The sequence below is a fragment of the Corvus cornix genome, chromosome Z (assembly GCF_000738735.6).
Source record: "Corvus cornix cornix isolate S_Up_H32 chromosome Z, ASM73873v5, whole genome shotgun sequence".
Taxonomy (NCBI): Eukaryota; Metazoa; Chordata; class Aves; order Passeriformes; family Corvidae; genus Corvus; species Corvus cornix.
The window spans coordinates 66,424,364-66,443,187 of record NC_046357.1 but is presented as its reverse complement, the minus strand read 5'-3'; the positions used below and the strand labels follow the sequence as shown (position 1 = coordinate 66,443,187).

General features: G+C 37.0%; 1 protein-coding gene across 4 annotated transcripts in view; it reads left to right on the top strand.

Moving 5' to 3' along the window:
- Positions 1-18,824, top strand: part of ANKRD31 (ankyrin repeat domain 31) — a 64,693-nt gene that overhangs the window by 15,176 nt on the left and 30,693 nt on the right. For all 4 annotated transcript variants that reach the window (XM_039567520.1, XM_039567521.1, XM_039567522.1 and 1 more), the window contains 9 exons: positions 2,353-2,492; positions 2,927-3,054; positions 6,134-6,313; positions 9,164-9,306; positions 9,879-10,023; positions 11,568-11,629; positions 13,856-14,018; positions 17,505-17,690; positions 18,498-18,640. In XM_039567520.1, the coding sequence (XP_039423454.1) occupies positions 2,353-2,492; positions 2,927-3,054; positions 6,134-6,313; positions 9,164-9,306; positions 9,879-10,023; positions 11,568-11,629; positions 13,856-14,018; positions 17,505-17,690; positions 18,498-18,640 (1,290 nt within the window). The remainder of the gene's footprint in view (positions 1-2,352; positions 2,493-2,926; positions 3,055-6,133; positions 6,314-9,163; positions 9,307-9,878; positions 10,024-11,567; positions 11,630-13,855; positions 14,019-17,504; positions 17,691-18,497; positions 18,641-18,824) is intronic.

Sequence of the window (18,824 nt, the reverse complement as noted above, 5' to 3'; positions counted from 1 at the left end):
TAAGGGAAAGAGAAGGACAGATAGGAGACATCGGTTTATGCTGCAGAGTATATTAAGCATCTCTTGTAAACCTGTAACCTGATTCTCTGCTCTGTTTTGTCTTTGAATAATCTGGAGCTGCAAATCAATGATCAGTCATATAAAGCTGACTATTTCAGGTGGTTTTACAACTGCTTTACATCCCCACAATGGCATAAAGCATCCAAAAGCTATAGGTTCATTCTGTGTTTTCCTAGTAGTATTAATTGAATACTACTATCAGCGTGTAATTAAATGTGCCACAAAGATGGCTAATTTCAATGTGCTGTAGGCCAACTGTCTCACAACCACAGCACTTTACAAAGCTCTTTTAGTGAAGAAATTTGTAGCACAGCTGCGTGAAGATTCATGTCTAGATTTACTCAAAATTGCAGTTAAAATTGTGAAGCAGAGTCTTGTGGAAGTGGAGATCTCTAACCTCTTGTCAAATAATAATCAACTTCAGCTTTTCTTTATGCCTTTATCTGGTGTTCTGGAAGGCAGAAAGTAAGGAGACAATTGACTGAGGAAAAAAATCCCAGTTAATTTGTTAGTAACTGTTGAAGTTAACTGTAGTCTTTTCTCACCCTTCTTTCTTCAGAGTATTTTTGTGGTGAAGCAAGTATCCAAAAGAGGAGAGCCTGTACTGAGTTGTAGAGGCAATCAGGATGCTGAATATCCCATATATTTTAGTATATGGTCTCTTATAAAGCAAGTGTGGGGTTTTTTTCTTTGAAATGTTTTCTTCTCCTTCTCTAACCCTGTTCCCATCACAGGTGTGGATCCATGGAAAGTATTGCTATGATAGTTTTCTAAGCTAATATATTTGATTTTCCCCAGCTGCCATAGGATCATTAAGGTTGGAAAAGACCTCTGGGATCATTGAGTCCAATTGTCCAACCAAGAGCCACTGTGTTTACCACTAAACCGTGTCCCCAAGTGCCACATCCACATGTCTTTTGAACACTTCCAGGGATGGTGATTCCACCACTTCCCTATTCAGCCTGTTCCAGTGCCTGGCCACACTTCCAATGAAAAAATTTTTCCTCGTACCCAATCTAAACCTTCTCTGGCACAGCTGGAGGCCACTTACCCTTGACCTATTGCTTTTCACCTGGAAGAAGAGACTAGCCCCCACCTCACTGCAAACTCTTTTCAAGTAGTTGTAGAGGGCAATAAGGGCACTGCTGAGACTTCTTTTCCTCAGGCTAAACAACCCCAGATCCCATGTTAACATGCATTGTCTCTTGACCCAGGGGGATCACTTCTAAGAAGGCAATTCCCCTCTTCAGTAACCTCTCTGCTAAATATGTCAATTAAAAAGATTAATCAGCACATTCTCCATTTCTATTTGTATCCCAAGAAAGGACTAACCAGTTCTCCCACATCGTTGTGAAAGAATTTCTATGCATGTGTGCTGAGGATGTATCCTAAAAGCTTTCAGCATTACTCAATTATGTAATAAACTAATGAGTACCCAGATTTCAGGAGCTTGAGAGACACATAGCAGCATGTCACACTCACATGGCTAAAACAGTGAATAAACTCAAGTAAGTCAAATTAACTTCCATGTGGTGACCTGTCTTTAGGGTGGGATTAGAGGTAAGTCTTTGGTGTACATGAGTCATTTAGGTTCCCCTTTGCACAGCATAGGATGAGGTGAATCACTATAATCTCAGAGTAGCTCTTCCTCTTTACAAGTGGTGGAGTAATGAGGATGCCTAGTGTCATCTACGTGGCTGGCTTTTAGAAGGTTGAAGGTAAGTGAACTGACTCTCATCTGTAGTGGCTGCAGCTCAGGGATGGTATGTCTTTAGAAATAACTGCTCAGCTGGGAGTTGCTGAACGTCAGGTGAAACATAGATCTCAGCTTGTGTACATTTTTAGGCTTCTGCAACAGTGACATGGGATGGGCTATTTTAAGACATCTCAAGCAGCATCTTGTTTTTTAGGACAGGAGCTCATGTCCATAGGAAACTAAAATTAATCTATTGTCATTTCAAGTGTCCAATCAAATAACTTTCAGATAGAGCAGCTTTTGTTTGCTGTCATCCAGCCTAGATTTATGTTTTAAGTTGTGATTCTTGAGTAGCCTAATTCAGCTAATTCTGCCAGGAACACATTGCATGGCATACTACTTCAGGATTGCCTCTCCTATGGCAGTGTCTGTCTTTCATATCTGTAGAATTCCAGTTATTCACTTAAGCAACCCCTTAATTCTCTGTGAGCACACATACAATTTAAAAAAGAGTGTACTTGGAGCTCTTTTATATACAGCCTTTGTTTTATCTTCATGCGTACCAGTTGCTTCTGATATTTCTTTTTTTGTCACAGCCTGTGGGTGGTCAGCAGGGAGAGAAAGAAGTAATTTCAGTTTACTTGGATGCCACCTTTAGTGAAAAGCAAACTGGTGAGGGACATTCACATTCAGTGAAGTCTGCAGCATGTGTAGAAACAGCCCAAACAACATCAAGGTAAGTGAGACCTCCTCAGGAAAGTACAGAGATTGTTTCCTCTCACCACCAAATACTAGAACAGACAGCAGGGAATGGCTCACAGCGGCAGTATAACAAGAAACAAACCTAAGTATTTTGAGTATGAGAAATTATGCATAATAATTCTTAAATTTTTAATATATTAATGTAATAGATGTGATGCATGTGGAGTACTCATTTGTCATGTGAATGACTTTAAATGATCAAAGGTAAAGGTTTTACCTGCTATTTACAGATCTGGGAGTTAGTTTCTCTCCTGATTTACTCCTTATTTAGTACTACCTAAATTAGCCTATGTGCTTACCTGCTGTGAGGGTTCGTTTTGAAATCAAATGCATTCATATTCTTAGCTCTACTGAAAACATTGATTTATATAGAGAATTTTTGTTGATTCTAAGCTAATGTCTTGCCAGCAAAATTCAGAAATCTACTTCTGAAGACAAGCAGGACCTAGAAACCATCATATGGCAAGAAATAATTCTGAATGAGTATGCAGAAGCTAAGCAGAGGAGAAGGAGTAAGAGAATCGACAACAAACGGAGTAAGATATATGTGCTGTTATCATACAGATTATTATTTGAACAACTATACTGAATCAAATATAATTCATAATTTTTCCAATAAACTATAGCATGGTTTTCTTTTAAAAATATTGTATAAACATTCATTTTAATAATTAAAGTTATTGATAATTTCCCTTCTTCTGAAAACCCTTATATTAGCAACCTAACAGTTAACTTGTTTGCATAAGTTCCTTAAGAATAATGAGATTTTTTTCAGGATGCGATTCTTATTGCAGTGTTTTGTATGAAAAAAATATGGTGTGTTCTGAAAAGGAGAAACATTTTTTTGCAGAATGAAAAGGTAGATCCTAAGCTACATCTATATATCCTTCTGCCATTTAGTATTGTGAGTGCAACATCATTGTCAGAGCATCTGTGCCATCCTCAAGAACTGACCTATACAAAACAGTTTATTCTATTTTGAATGCCTGCTGTTGTTACCCTACCTACAGGATTATAGGGCCTTTACTACCACAGTTGCAGAGCACTCTTTTGAAGTATTTTTATTTGCAATGCGGTTTGTTAGAGAGAAAGATTGCTATTTTTCATCCTTTGAAGGTACATGCAGAGAGATTCTTGACCTTGCAGAGGAATTTTTTGGGAGAATAAAGAATTTCCTGACTTAAATGTTCACTCCAGCACCTTTAAGATTGGGTCTTATCTGTTGGGTTTTTTTTGTTCAAGTCCACTCGGATAGGGTTTTTCCATTTACCTACAATCATTTAAACGTCTTACAAAGCTTGTAAGTATTTGAATTGTAACTTCAATTGTAGCTACATTATAGGTCTGAAAAAACATGAAGAAGTCCACCTCCAATTAACAGAATTTAGTTCTCTTTGTAGGATTTTAATAATTCACGGTAGAAGCACCATTTTGATGAGATTTAAAGTTGAATGACTAACTGCTCATCTATTTTAAATTGACTTACTAGTTTCCACTCAATAAACAAGTTACTGATTCTTTAGTATGGTTTCTGCAGAAAGAGTTTAATTGCCTATAGAGGTAGCTTCATGTTAAACCAATCTAGCAAGCTTACATCCCTTTCACATCAGACCTATCAAGAGCCCATTGGTTATCTTAGTTTGGTAATTCAGTCTAAAAACACCACCATGATAAGCTTTGGTTTGGGTCTGTGTGTGTCACTTGTGTTGCACAAGGTCAGGCACATGGAAAGTTCTAGGGAAGGCAAGTGGAAGTGATGGGAAATAGATCCCTTCAAGGAAGATTTTAATGAGGTAAAGTGTAACATAGAACTGCACATTGTTTTGTTTGTGTCTGTGCAAGTCTAATCCCTCCTGAACTGCTTGGCTGGTTTAGATCAGTTCTGACTAGTGACTGCATGTCTTAAATGATTGATCTCTTGCAAGGCTGGACAAGTAAAGGAGAGGGACTATGTGCTTAGCTGAGGGAAACCCCTATCTATTAGATTGTAAAAATCTACACAGAGTCAAGAATTTAAGAATGTTTGGAATTAGTCCGAGCTCACAGTGTATAGCAATGCACAAAACATCAAGCTGTGTGAGTTACAGCTCTAGAACAGCTATGGGTTTTAAGGTCTATTTCTGGTGATGCTGAATTGATTTTTGCCTTTTTTGCTTTTATGTATTCTCTATATTCTTCACACATGTATTTGTAGCTCTGTAGCCCATTATTGTATTTGTAGTTAGCCCCAGTGCTTTCCCCTACCTTTTCCCTATCCCGATAGGCAGAAAGACAAAACACATTCCAGAGGCTCCAAGCTGGGAGTCCAAGGCCCCTATCCTATCTCGGTTCTTCCTGGGAGCCAAGGTTGAAACCAGCTCTTCAAAACACATTTTCATAAACAAAGTTTAGTTCCTATCTAAGGGGAGAGGATTTAGTAAAGGATTGAACCAGGGGGGAATTACCTCACCACTTATGTCTCTAAATGGGGATTTTTGTCAGTTATGCTAATTTGCTAAACTTATAAAACTGTATTCACCCCATGCAGGGGGCAGCATTTTCCATATCTGCCCCTGGAGGCCTCCAATAAAGGCCAGCCTTTATATCACCTCCTGTACTAATATTATCTCAAAAGTGTGTTTTTTCATTTCTAGGTTCTTTAAGGCATCACTGGCACCAGGGTGGAGTTTTAGAGCCAATGGGGCATTTCTGCTACAGCTTCTGGAGAGGAGCAATGTAAAACAGCCTGCTGTCCTAAGAGTTTTCATTAGTAGATGAATTAATGGCCTAGGCCTGCACTATGTTTATCTGCAAGTGGTTCTCCTGTTCTTTCCTTCCCGTCTTTCTTCCCTCCTTGTTTTTTGTCAGAGGCAGTAGCCAGGATGCTCTTCTCCACAGTTTTAAGGGATGCTGGAATGGCACTGCTGGTGAAGTACAGGACAGCTCATCTATGTACTGGATATAGTTTCAGCCAAGCTGAAAACTGTGATGACTGCATAATGGGAAATAGTGTTTGTTTTGTAAAATACTAAGCTAAACATTAAAAACAGTCTCTTAAATTTTTTTTTTTTTTTTACATTTAGACCTCATATTCACTCTTTACAGAAATGACTGAGCTGGTTGTGAAGTAATGAGAAAAGATAACCTGAGGGAGTTAATTTCAATCACTTGCTCACAAACCAGAGGTTTTAAAAAACAGATGAGTAAAAAAGAATGGTAGATAAATTTGACTTTTAAGAAAAGTTAAATTATTGAATTACTGACTAGTTATTGAAATGATCACCTTATAATGATTTGTATGTGGAATAGTGGTTTTATCATCCATTGGTAAGCAATACACCTTGCAAAAATGTCACTAGAAAGGAAGAAGTCTGAAGTTAAAACACTTCTACATAGTCATATTTCTGTGTGTTGAATTTCAATTGGAGTTTTGTTATGAAATGCACTATGACATCTTTTATTAAATGATGTTATTATTCAATTTGTGATGTGTTTTTTGAGATTTTCATTTTTACTAGATTGAATGAACATTTGTTTCTTCAGAAAGCTTATTTACTAACTGTAATATAAAGTGAAGCCAAGATAAAAGAGAAAAGATACTTTTCTGTGCAACTGATCTTTAACATTATTTTTCAGAACGAGAAGCCTTTGGTAGGAATTCTGTAAATCCAACTCGCCCCCTTTCACTTTCAACAATCCACAGGAGGAATGCGTATGGTGAGAACTTACTGCATAGAGCTGTTATTCACCAGGACATAGATCTTGTACATAGGATAATAAAAGCCGGTGGAAAAGTAAATGCTCAGGATTATGCTGGTAAGTTGCAGTTGTACTAAAATACTATTTTCAATACAAATACCTGCCTATAACTAATAAAACCATATGTTACAAGTTTGTGCAGTGGGCAAGGTTGTAGGTTTGTGACTGGTCAATTGGTTATTGAATTTTTATTGGTTTAACTTAGTACTTGTGCATGGAAAAACAGGTAGATCTAGTTACAAAAGTATACAAGAAAAGAAAATTTTGAGGGAAAAGTAAGCACTTAAAAAAGTTACAGAGTGATGCAATTAGGTTTACATAGCCTTAATTCAATGATTCCATGCATGCTTATAACAAAACAGTCCCTAATTAAATAATCAACTTCATAGGTTTTAAAGTTGGGGTCCATTCATTGTCCATTTCAGTGGCGAACTTGAGACATCAAGATGTAGATTTTCCAGTTTAATTTTTCAGGAACTTTGATTTCGCCCTTTACATCTTGAGTGAAGTTGAGCACTGTTTTAAATTTTTAAAGTTGTGATTACTTGGTATTTTCCATTTTTTCTTCGTCTTGGGCAGGGAAAAAAAAATCTCGACAAATAGCAGCCAGCTATTTAATTCAAGCAATTTACCTTACTCACTTTTGTGGGTGATACTCTGTGCCAAAGACTTCACCTTAATTATTACTTGGTTGTTTCAAATATAAGATTATTCCTAATCTGCACTTCCCTGTCTCATCCATTAGTCTCTGAAAAATTCCTGTAACAAGGAGTTTGCAGACTCTTCTGCTAGAAAACTTCATTCTTACAGTCTTTCCATATTGTGCTAGCAGCTAGGATTTCACAACTGTCCTGCAGGAAAGAAAAGAACACACGTTCTGCAGTTACAGGCTATTGCATAATGCAAGCACATAACAGACCAAAATTAAGGTTGAAATTCTCTGTATTCTGGGATATATTGAGAGGTAGATGGGGTCAGTGGCAAACCTCAGACTTTTACAGAACAGGCATTTGAGCTAACAGTGTGACTTGTAATATTCTAACTTGTGCTAGAGGCAGATGAGAAAATATTTTGTTGGTGGGGTTCAAAGCCCTCTGTTGACAACCGAGAAGTGCTGATAGTGTGGGTTCAGCTGCAGCCACAGTAGGCGAGTGTACTAAAGTGCACTGGTTTTAGAGTTTGATGTCACAGCTGCTTCCTTTTCCTGCCTTTGCATATTTTGCTAGGCCACCATTTCTTCATCCCCCAGACTCTTCCTGCTGGTTTTTTGGTGCAAAAGGAGCAGAGCTGCACAAAATATCTTTTAATTATACTCCCTGAAAGGATGAGAGGTTGACCTGGCCCTGCTTCCTTTGTTTTCCATGAGGCAGGTGTAATCAGAAAGAAGTAGACTTACCAGGCTTATGTCCTTTTGACATGCACTTTCATCTTGGTCTCTTTAAATCATTGTTCTGAATATTATATTCTGCCTCTGTGTCTGTTCTCCTCCTTCAAAGCTTCTTAGTCTAGTATTTTTTCCTTATTCCTATGCTCTGGTACTCTTCTCAGTACCTAACTGAATTATTGAGATCTTCTGTTGTTTGTTTTGGTTTGGTTTGGTTTGGTTTTTTTTCTCCTTTGTATTTCCTGGACATCAGCGTGTAGGATATGGACAGCATATTAGAGATACTGTCGTGTGCTCTAAGTTTGAGTCTTGACTCACAGTATCCCAAGGGATCTGAGAAACAGTTGCAGTGAGACTTGTGTTTCTCCTTGATTTGGAGCCTGCACAGTGTCCTTGCATGCTCATGTTGGTAATCTCTAGTGATTATTAATTGAATGTGTTGCAGGTGCAGTTTTTCTGGGTCTTATTATTATATCAGGTAGAGCATACTTTTTACTGAGGGAGAAATTAGTACATCCCCTAAATGACAACTTTTATTATCTCCTTAACAGATTTCATAATAAACCTAGTTACTAGGAATAAACAATATTCAGGATTAGGCTGTGTATAAAAGAGCCTCAAGAGTTTCTCTCTCTAGTGAAATTAAGATAATTTTGCATAATGGGACTGAAACAATCTTATTAAGCCTTATTAATTCACCTATTTCGTATGTGAATTAGGCCCTGACAACCTTTTGATAATGGAAAATTGTTGAAGAGTGACACTATCCATGAAAGTGATCTTCTGGAGGGCATGTTAGTTTTAGAGCTGGAAAATAATAAGTGGAAAATCGTCTGTGTTTTTCCCTTATGTCTCTCACCCTGCGTATTTAAGGACCTGATGCATGGCTATGCTAAACCCAGTTCAAAGACTTGTATTCCATATTTTTCCTAAACAGGTCCTTCATGGAGTAGAATTCATGTCATATCTTGTCATACAGTTTTTTTCCATATACCTGGGAGTGAATATGGAATTTCACTAGGGATTTTTCATCTATTTGAACACTCCAACCATTCTTGATAGTCCTAAAAATGTTTTTGTTTGGTAGTAAATAATTCATGTCTTTATTTTTGTCACTTCTTTCTTACTTACCCTCTTCAGTATAGCCATGAAAATAAAAGAGTGCCGTGAAAAATTAACTTGTCCTTAAAACAGCATATATGTTTTACTCCAGGAGAAATTACTAAAATATGGGATGAATAATTTTTAATCTCTCCTTTCATAGCAGAACTATCAAATCTAAAACTAATGTTGTTACCCCAGCATCTACTTCCTCAGTAGGTGTGAATTTTGTCAAAAGCATGAGGTCTCCCAACCCTTGTGATATTTTCATAAACATTTCTTCATACATCTTACTGGAATGCATCAGTTTTTACTATTTCAATATACTCTGTGAAGTCTTTATCAGAGACAACCTAAAAATGACATAAATTTTTAGAAATTTTTTCACCCAAATGTGAAATACATGTTTTTCTTTTTCGTAGGCTTGACTGCGCTACATATAGCAAGCGTGGAAGGCTTTTATGGGATAGCAAATCTGCTTTTGAAAGCAGGAGCTGATGTTAATGCTACACAAAGGGAACAAATAACACCCTTGCAAGATGCAGTTAAAGAAGGTCATTATGAGGTATATTCCAAATTGAACACAAAATATGATTTTGGAATAGAAATCATTGTACTTGAGTCCAAAAGGTCACATAATGTTTTTGTATGGGGCTGGCCTTTTTAGATTATAGGTAAATTCAGGAGCTTGCAAGTAACTCCTCCCTGCCTGATTTCTATTCAAACCACTCCATGCTTAACAAGATTCCCTTGCAGTCACAGGAGTCACAATACACACATCTAGAGCACAATTTATTTTCTCCTAAAGTAGATACCCTAAATGTATAAGCTGATCCGAACCCTAAAATCACCTGTTATTTTCTGCCAGTTAAGAGCTATGGAGGATGAATCCTACCCTGTGTTTTGGGAGACCTTATCTTAATGGCATCAGATTAATAACTGGAACAATTTATAATAATAAAAATAATAAGACTATAGGATAATGATGCATCTAGGGGAATGCTTGGTGTTTATGAACTAGAATAAAGAGGGGTTTGATTTTAGTTGCTCATGTTATCAAGTAAAAGAGAGAGAATCCATAAGGATTATGAAAAATACTGTCAGAACAGAAATTATCTGAAAAACTTATTCTTCTAGATGGCGAACTTATTACTTTGGTATGGAGCTGATCCCTTATTAAAAAACCAGATGGGAAGGTGTGCATTAGAAGAAACTTCTGACCCATCTATGAGGAAACTTCTTAAAAGTTATGTAGCAAAATCCAGAAGATATTCAGTAGCAGGTAGGAAAGAATTATTCTGACATATCGTCACCAGTAAATGGAGAAACTTAGAATATCTATTGAACTGTATTTGCTTAATTACTTCTAGTAACTCTGTGGCCTTCACTGTCTCATGCCAGAGTTACCAGTGAGCACTCCTTACCCTCTGCAGTTGCTGTACATTGACAGAGTATAAAAGATGGTGAGGTTCAGCTGTTTCTTGGGCTGGGGTTACCTTTAAATTTGAAATGAAGGTGTGAAACACAATAGTTGTCTATCTAAATGGAAGATGCAGCATTTCTTGACTTGCTGATGCATGAGGTATGGTTTAGAGGTAGGGATAAAATTTGGTTTAAATTGGCATAAAATCTGAATTTTGAAGGATCCATAAGATAAGAAATGGGAAACTAGGATTAGATCTAGATCTTAGGGGTTGCCAAGCCTTAACTGCTGTTAGGGCTGGGTACAGGAAAATTTTACGGTAGGTAACAACCAGTGAGTTTGTAAGGAGACAGTTGGATTAGAGCTAGTGATTGGCTAAGGAGAGAGTTGGGTCTTGTACAGTCTTGCGAACTAAGTTGTGAAGAAAGTTTGGAGGAGGCTGTTTGATCAGAAGCAGGTACAAGATAAACCTTGATTAGAGCAAGGATTAAGGCTATGGACACCCATGAGCCAGTGTGGGCAGTAGTATGTTTAAGTCAGAAGGAGTCCCAATCCCGTAGACTATTATCCATTACTGTTTTTCCACATGGATGGCAATAAAGCTGTAACATTAAGTCCAGGGATAATCAAAAGAGACTTCAAAGCCTCAGGATAGTTGATAAGGGAATCTGGTAGACAGGCAGTTTTTTCCTTTCTTCTTCCACTTGTGAGCAGGGCTGTTGGAAGAAGCAGAAAAACCCAGTCTATTAATGCATGACTCCATAGCTAATGTCACTGCCAAAATTCTGGGCGTTTCAGTAAAGGCATGGTCTAGATGTCACCAGGCCTTCTGGCATCAGATGGCATTCACCTTTCTCAGAGAAGGAAGAGGGTCTTTGCTCATAAGATGGCAGGGCTCATAGCCAGAGCTCAAAACTAGACTTGAAGGGAGACTGGGATAATATAAGACTTCCCCATGAGAAGCTATCAGGTGACATGAAGATTAGATGGATGGGGTGCTAGTGAGGGCTCTCAGCCTGCTGCTCTGAGATTCCTTAGGTATCCTGAAGCACTAAGTCTTACAGAGAGGAGCCAGGGATTACACTAAGTTTCAAAAAGAATTGCTCAGGTCACTAATCATCAAGAAAATTTGGAAGTATGTGCCAGTCTTTACTCTCACCAAAGCTGGTTTCAACAAGAGGCTATTTGCAACCAAGATTAGACTACAAAATTTGATAAATATTTTATATATTGATATGTTTTAGATTCCAATAAAACCCTTAAGGGCTTGATAATTTTTCTTGAAAGATAAATATCGTAAGTAATGTACATGCAATATTGCAGACATGTGATCATATGTATGCAAAGTAAATTATGATCTCTTTTCAATTCTGGTTTCTTTCTGTCTTTGATTTTCATATCAGGTGGAGATGATTCAAAGAATATGTTAAATACTCAGTGTATAGAAGATGCAAGCCAGCACCAGGTACTTCTTTACAAAGAATTCTAACTTCATGGTGAACAGTTGCGGGCTTAATGACAGTGTTCAGTAAACTAAAGCAGATGACTGTTTCTGAAGTATGTTTCAAAACCAGCACACAATGTACTGGAGACGTCCAGCAGGGACTGAGAGTGATAGTCAATGTTATGCTCATCCTTACTAGTGCTTGGGATAAAGGTACAGCCACATGAAGATGGAGGGCAGAGGCAATCAGCTGTGTCTCATGGATGGTGGTTCTTGCTGTTTTTGCAAGTGCTGCAGAGCTAATTTACAGAAAGCATGGTACTGCAGTGCCTGTTTGTGCTTGCAGAAACCTGACTGAAACTGCCATTTGTTGCCTGGCTTGTAGCAGTAGGATAGTTATGTCTTGCCTCTGTGTCGAGTAAGTTGTGTTGGATTTTGAGAGGAAAGGGTTGGGAAGACACTGACTTGCACAGAGGTTGCGTAGTTATGCTGTGAGATCTCAGTAGGATGAGGGAGCTGGTGCCTCGTGAAGACAAGACACCATCATCAGTCACTTGGGGCAGTGTTTGGATATAATGCAACAGCTTTTGGCGCTAAGAGCTGCATTCTCCCCTTCTGTTTTCTTCCTTTGAACAATGATAACAGATAACATCTGAGATGTAGAGTGTAGCGTGCATAGATACATCTTTTGGAGCTTTTGAAGTTTTATGTGGTTATGATAACTGTCCTTGTTACTCACAGTTATGCAGCCTATGTCTCCTTTGAAATGTTGTGGTGTAACAGCATCCATGGTGTATAGTCTTAGATTATGCTTTAAAACATTAAATGATTGAAAAAGAAGGTGCTGTAAACATTTAATTATGTAAACCTATTACTGTAACTGTGTAACTGATCATTTCAGTAGTTGTGTCAAATGTTACAGTGTGTCCCCAAATATAAAGTAATCAGAAGGATAATGCTAACCCTAATTAGTCACTGGCCTTTGGACCAGCTGTGTTTTGAGGTTGCCATGAGTTAATTCTGTGTGGTTTTGATGTATTATTTGCCCTTCTTTATAATTTTCTGGAATAATTGTAGACAGGCTTGTCAGAAATGTGAAACTGCAGCTCTGGTTTATGACCACAGAAGCAAGGAAGTTTTGAAGGCAGATTATTAATTAAAACTCACTTCAAATTTCAAAAATAAATAAAAGTTTAAAGCACTTCAGTAATATTTATTGTTGGATTTTACTCATTAATTTTTACACTTTTTTACACATATTTATTAGTTCCTTAATTTCTTGGTCTTGCTGTCTTAAAAAGCAGCACAGAGAAAATCAGTTAATTTTATGGCAGCAGAGTTTTCTTTTAGTATATAATAAAGCAATTTATCAGAAAATGAAGCTAAGTATATGGGCTGTTTTAGAGATAGAATTAAATGCAGATGTACTTCAACATGATAACATTGGAGCATCAAAGGAAGTTTTGCTAAACATGAACAAAGCAGAAAAACGATTTTGGTGAAAAACACAAGAATAAAGCTCTTCAGGAACCTTTCTCTGAAGGCAGAAAAAGAAAAAAGTTCCAAAAAGGCTATTGTTATAGCAGAGGCTACAAGAGTAAAACTATTCAGAAATAATGTCTTATGTTACATGGACCTCAAGTTTAGTGCACTTACAGTCCAAGGAACTTTACAGAAAACATATTTCACTGATGATGCACCTAATGAAATGGGCCAGACTACTGTTGTATCTGTTCATAATTGTAGCATCCTACTTAATGTTCTAGGGAAACTGAACTAAGTCAGGTGGTATTGTAACAGGAATGTAATGCGGCAATGGTACAGTGGAAACTCATTTGCAGAATAAAAGGGCAGCACTGGTGGAAGCTCAGCAACTTGCTTGTAAAGGGGAGGAGATCACCAGTTTGTGTTGTCTCACATCCATGGTTTCTGGAGAAAGAGTGTGTGCACAACATTCTAGGACTGCTGATTTAACAGAACTTGATTCTCAGTCAATACTGACTTGCTTTGGCTTTCTCTCACAATGTGTGTGTTTTAAAGTTACAACAGGATGTGGCAGGGATCAGCATAGTCTCATGCAGAGTAGCAGTAGTAGTTTGAGTGACAGGAGTCTAAATACTGATGCGAGAACACCTTCAGAACGATTTTTTGCAAAACTTGACAAATCAAGTGTAATCTGATGTTAATGGAAAAAAACCAAATGGATCAGCCCTAAGTTTAAAACTCTCTTTGCCTTTGTTTTGATAGATTTCCTTACAGACAGAGGAGTCAGAACCAGCATGTGCAAATCCTCAGGAGACAAGGCAAAAAGCAAAGGCAGCCTCATATTCCAGCAGCAGCAACAACAAGCTTTCATCTAATCAATCACAATTGAGTCAAGCATCAGAACAGCAAACGTCTAAGAAGTCAGGTGAGAAGTTAATACTTTGTAAACCAGTGGAGTTCTTTTTCCAAATGTACATGAGGAAGGCTTTTTGAAATGTGTGAGAGAAAACTTGACAAAAGATATATATAGCATGCTGAGCAAATACTCTACTAAATACCTAAACCCTGAAATATTTCCAGAATTTCTGCACTCCATTTTACAGAATGCACATTTTGTTTATGTTACATTCATCAGTCTTTCAGCATTGTGGTTGAGGGGAGGCAGGATCATAAGTGAGAGCTTCAAGCTGATCCTTACTTAAGTATGTTACATAAACAGCAGTTTAAAGTAACACTAGGTTGGTCTTTAGTTAACTGTTTTACGTGTCACAGATCAAAGAACAGGGCTGTCCGTATATTTGACACACAAAGATCCATTTCTATTTTATAGGCTATATCCTCATCAGGGACAAATTAGCATAGACTCTGATTGTACTGGTACCTTTGGGTTTAGCTGTGGTATAGATACAAACCTACTTGTATGAGAATAAGAGAATACAACTCCAGTAGTTGTATTCTCTTCTGCCTGCGCATGCAGCTTTTTGTTTAGCATTTTCATCCCATGTCTAAGATTTGCATTTATCTTGTAGCCTTACCATCATGATAGAGTGCTACTCCAACTCATCTTTAACCTCTAAATATTTTCACTTACTGATTTTTTGATAAAGCTAGCACTCATCATGTATACTTTGGTTCTTTCTGGAACCAGAGAACTGTAGTACTCAAGACTTGCTAAAACCAAAACTTGTAGTTCCAATAGGATCCCTCCCCTCTTAAAACCCTTTTTTTTGCCTCCTATTTGCACAATTATTATTTTAAAAAGATTTATTCCAAACATTTGTGTTTTATTTTTTGGTCTCCTCTGGGATAGCATGTCCCAAGTTACTTTTTTCCTCGTAAGAGATTCTTCAGGTAATATTTTATTCAGATAAAATTAATTATTCCCTTTATACCAGGAGAGTGTTGCCATTTCAGAGGTGGTGCAAGAAAGTATAGCCCTTTATACAGTTGAAGGCCTTAATAAATTTGGAGTCCAGGACAATGGCATTCAGATTGCTGTAGAAATAAAGTGGAAAATGGGATGATGCTTTCTGATTTGTGGGGTTTTGAGATGTTTTTACTCTCCGGTGCTTTTTCTTCATTAACTGACCTTTTTATCTCATCTGATTGTTCCTATGTCTCACTGGTCTTCCTTATATTATTCTATTCTTGAATAAAAATCTTTTCTTCACAAATAACACAGTGTCATTTTCATCTACAGTCAGTCACTTACTAGGCTCCCAACATTTCTATTGTGCTTATACAGAAGGAAGGTACAAACAGCTTGCTTCTTCTCTTATAGCTCAACCTGTGGAAATAATTGCTCCTAGACAGTGTTGAGGTATTGAAGGACAATGTCCTTGAAGTTGCTGAGGGATGTCAGCCTAATATAACCTGATTGCTGGTTATGGTAATCTCTTCATTTTATCTTTGTACTGTTCTGACTGGACTTTATATTTGCCAAGATCTGGATCTTTCCTGCTCGTGACCCACCTGGCAATGCATCCCACAGAGAACCAGTATTTTGTGATTCACAAACCAATGTCCCATCATGCTTTTGCAAATGTTTCCTAACAGCCATGAAGCAAACTGTTGTGCATGACAATTTAACTGGAAAACTTTGCAATTACTTCTGTTCACTTGCAGCCAATATTGCTAAGGTTCATTAGCTTAATGGGCTGTTGTGTGCCTTTTTTTTCCTTCAACATCTCTAAAAAGTCCCTAGGACATTCTCCCCTAAATCAAAAGGGAAGAAAAGGAAGAATCAGAAAGTGGATGATTGCTTTGGGAGTTCAGACCCAGAAGCTTTTAGACAAAACACAATACATTATCTTATGGTAAAGTAGGTCTTAGATTCGAGGAGTATTTTAATAATGTGATGCCTTTGTGTGCTCTAGAGTCTCAAATTTTCATTTAAAAAGGAACTCTTGAGTTTTTCTTGTTGCCAATACAGTGTAGGCCAAGCACCCTCAGTGCAAAGAGGGTTTCCTGAATGCTTTCTCCCAGGTTTGAACAGCCTACAGTGAGCAAGCTCATTTAAAATCAGTATGGGTATATCCTCACTGTATGTCTGTTCTAGTATCACTTTGGTCTGTCTTTCATGTTCCTCCAAATAGTCTTGTATGGCAAGCTCCATAGTTTACTTTAAAAGAAACATTGGAAAAGCAAATTCTCCAGAAGCAGGAGGCACCTGAAGAAAGGCAGCTGTCAAGCACAGAAGATGTTTGATACTAATGGATAATGCTGACTGAAAATATTTGAGGAAACAGCTTGTTTGATGAGAAGAGGAAGATTCACAACTAACTGTTCATAGGAATAAAAAGAAAAAAGCCATGGATAAGTGTTGCAGAATGCTTATTTAAAATGTTACACTTTTGTGGTTTTTGAATAAGTTACATATTTTCAAGAAATCAGAGAAGGAACAGTGTAAACTTTTAAAAAATATCTTGGTGGTATGGAATTGTAATAGAAGGAACAGGAGTTTTTAAAAAGTTAGCATGCATGATAGAGCTTTTGAGGATTTACATATCCTGTCTTTTTGGTAGCAGTTTGAAGAGGGGGTTGTCCTTAACTCTGTACACATAATCAGTACTTCATTCCATTGTATCTCTTACACTTTAGTAGGTCTGTTACCTGAAGCTTCAGAATTAGAACCTCTCTGATGATCACATGATATCATTAAAGTGGATGGCTGATGTAGTTTGCTTTGTGAACCAATAAGGATTAAATCAAGTTTATTTGCAATTATGGCTTCAATCGTGCACAGCTTAAATTAAAAGACAGTTTATCTATGCCACTAGACATTACTCAAAGACTTGTAATCAGTCTACAGTAGTTTTTCACATCACGGCTGTAAAAATAACGTGTGTGTCTGTGTATATTTATGTTCTTCCAGCTGTAGATATATAACTATATATGTGTATGTGTATATATATATATATACACACACACATATACACACAGCTTTTTCCTGATACAGAATTAGGAACTGATAAGAAGTGATGCTCAAGTCTCTACTTTTTTATAGTTTCTGAAATACCTTTGTGTGTGTAATTTATATATTTAGCAGCCTCACAACCTGAAAGTAGTCCATGGAGAAACCTAACATATTCCCTACCTCTATACAGTATAAAATTTCAACCTTGTTACCTTTCTTGTGGATTCCTGATTTGTTGTACCCTTGTTAAATCATCTAGGTTTTAACTGGAAATTCTTTAGTATAGGATCTGTTTGTTATCTGACCTGTTACACAGGACCTTCTACAGTACCTTTTAAACTTTTGATATAGCCAGTTGATGTTATTGAATAATTAAAGCAACAGTATTGCACACATTTACATCAATTCAAATCAATTATGAAGTTAAATTTTCTGTTTATAGTTAAGCATTTTTTGTGGAAAAAAATTTCTAATGAACACCCAATATCTGTTTAGAATCTACCAGGGAAGAAGCTGTAATTGTACATGGTGCCCGTAATACAAGAGCTGGGAGAAAGATGAAAATTAGGAGAAATGAGAAAGGGGAAACTCAGCTGCATATTGCTGCTAGGAGAGGAGATGTGTCTTTGGTGAAGACTCTAATATCATCTGGAATTTGTGTCAATGAACAGGACTACGCAGGTTTGAAAATTACTCTCTTACAGGCTTGTTTTATGTTACAATTTTACATAATCTGTAGCACATATATGTTTATATAATTTGTGTCATTTTATTAAAATTATGGATTCTTGACTTAAAATTTTGAGGGGGAAAGAAGCTCATTGAGCAAATGCAAGCACACAGAATGAATACCTGGCTTTTTTGTCAGCATGGAGGTAATGCAGACTATTTCTCAGCATAGGCTTTAATAGGATCTTGCTACTCTGCTGAAGAGGACGTTTTCAGAGATGTGTACAGAAGTGAACTGGAAAGTTTGGTGGAGCTTATGCACAACAGTGTATGCATGTGTGAAGCACATTCAGACAGGTCTTTTTTCCCTAGGAAGTAAGACAAAAACCAGATGACAAGATTATGTTTTCTTTTTTCCTACCTAAGTGTATAACACGTTTCTGTTTTCATAGTCTCAAAATGGATAGTGTTTTATTCTAGATGCCTGACAGACTTGATATTATAAAATGCTACTGGTATTAGAAATCAGGCTATTAATATTGTGCTTCTGAGTTTTTAGTTTTTCTACTCCAATGTTTTGTTTCTTTTATTATTTTTAGTACTGCAGTAGAAAAGAAAGCAGTGTTTTTCTGCTTAATACTGGACAAGTTTTTCTCTGAAGTAAACTGAATTACACACAAAATAGTTTACCTTGGCATGTCAAGATTATTATTTGTATGACTTATCTTAAATGCAGCAAAATGTAGAGTTACTAATTAGTGACCTTTGAGATCTTTCCAAATCAGATGCATACTGTATGTGTCATCTTTCTTTAATTAGGTTGGACAGCAATTCATGAAGCCTCCAACAGAGGATTTACTGATGTGATCTTAGAATTACTGAAAGCAGGTGCTGATGTTAACAGCAGAAGTCTCTGTGGTGTTTTACCAATACACGATGCTGTTTCTGGCAATTATTTGGAGGTATATTTTTCTTCTACATGAGATGTCCTGACACCAGTTTCCAACAGAGAATCAGCAAAGCAAAATCCCTATTTCATTAAAGTTACTAACACAATTTTAGTGTAGATTTGCATTTAGGAAATAAACCAGTATTCTTTAAAGTGATCAAAATCAGAGAAAAATATTCTTCAATAGTGACAGTTGA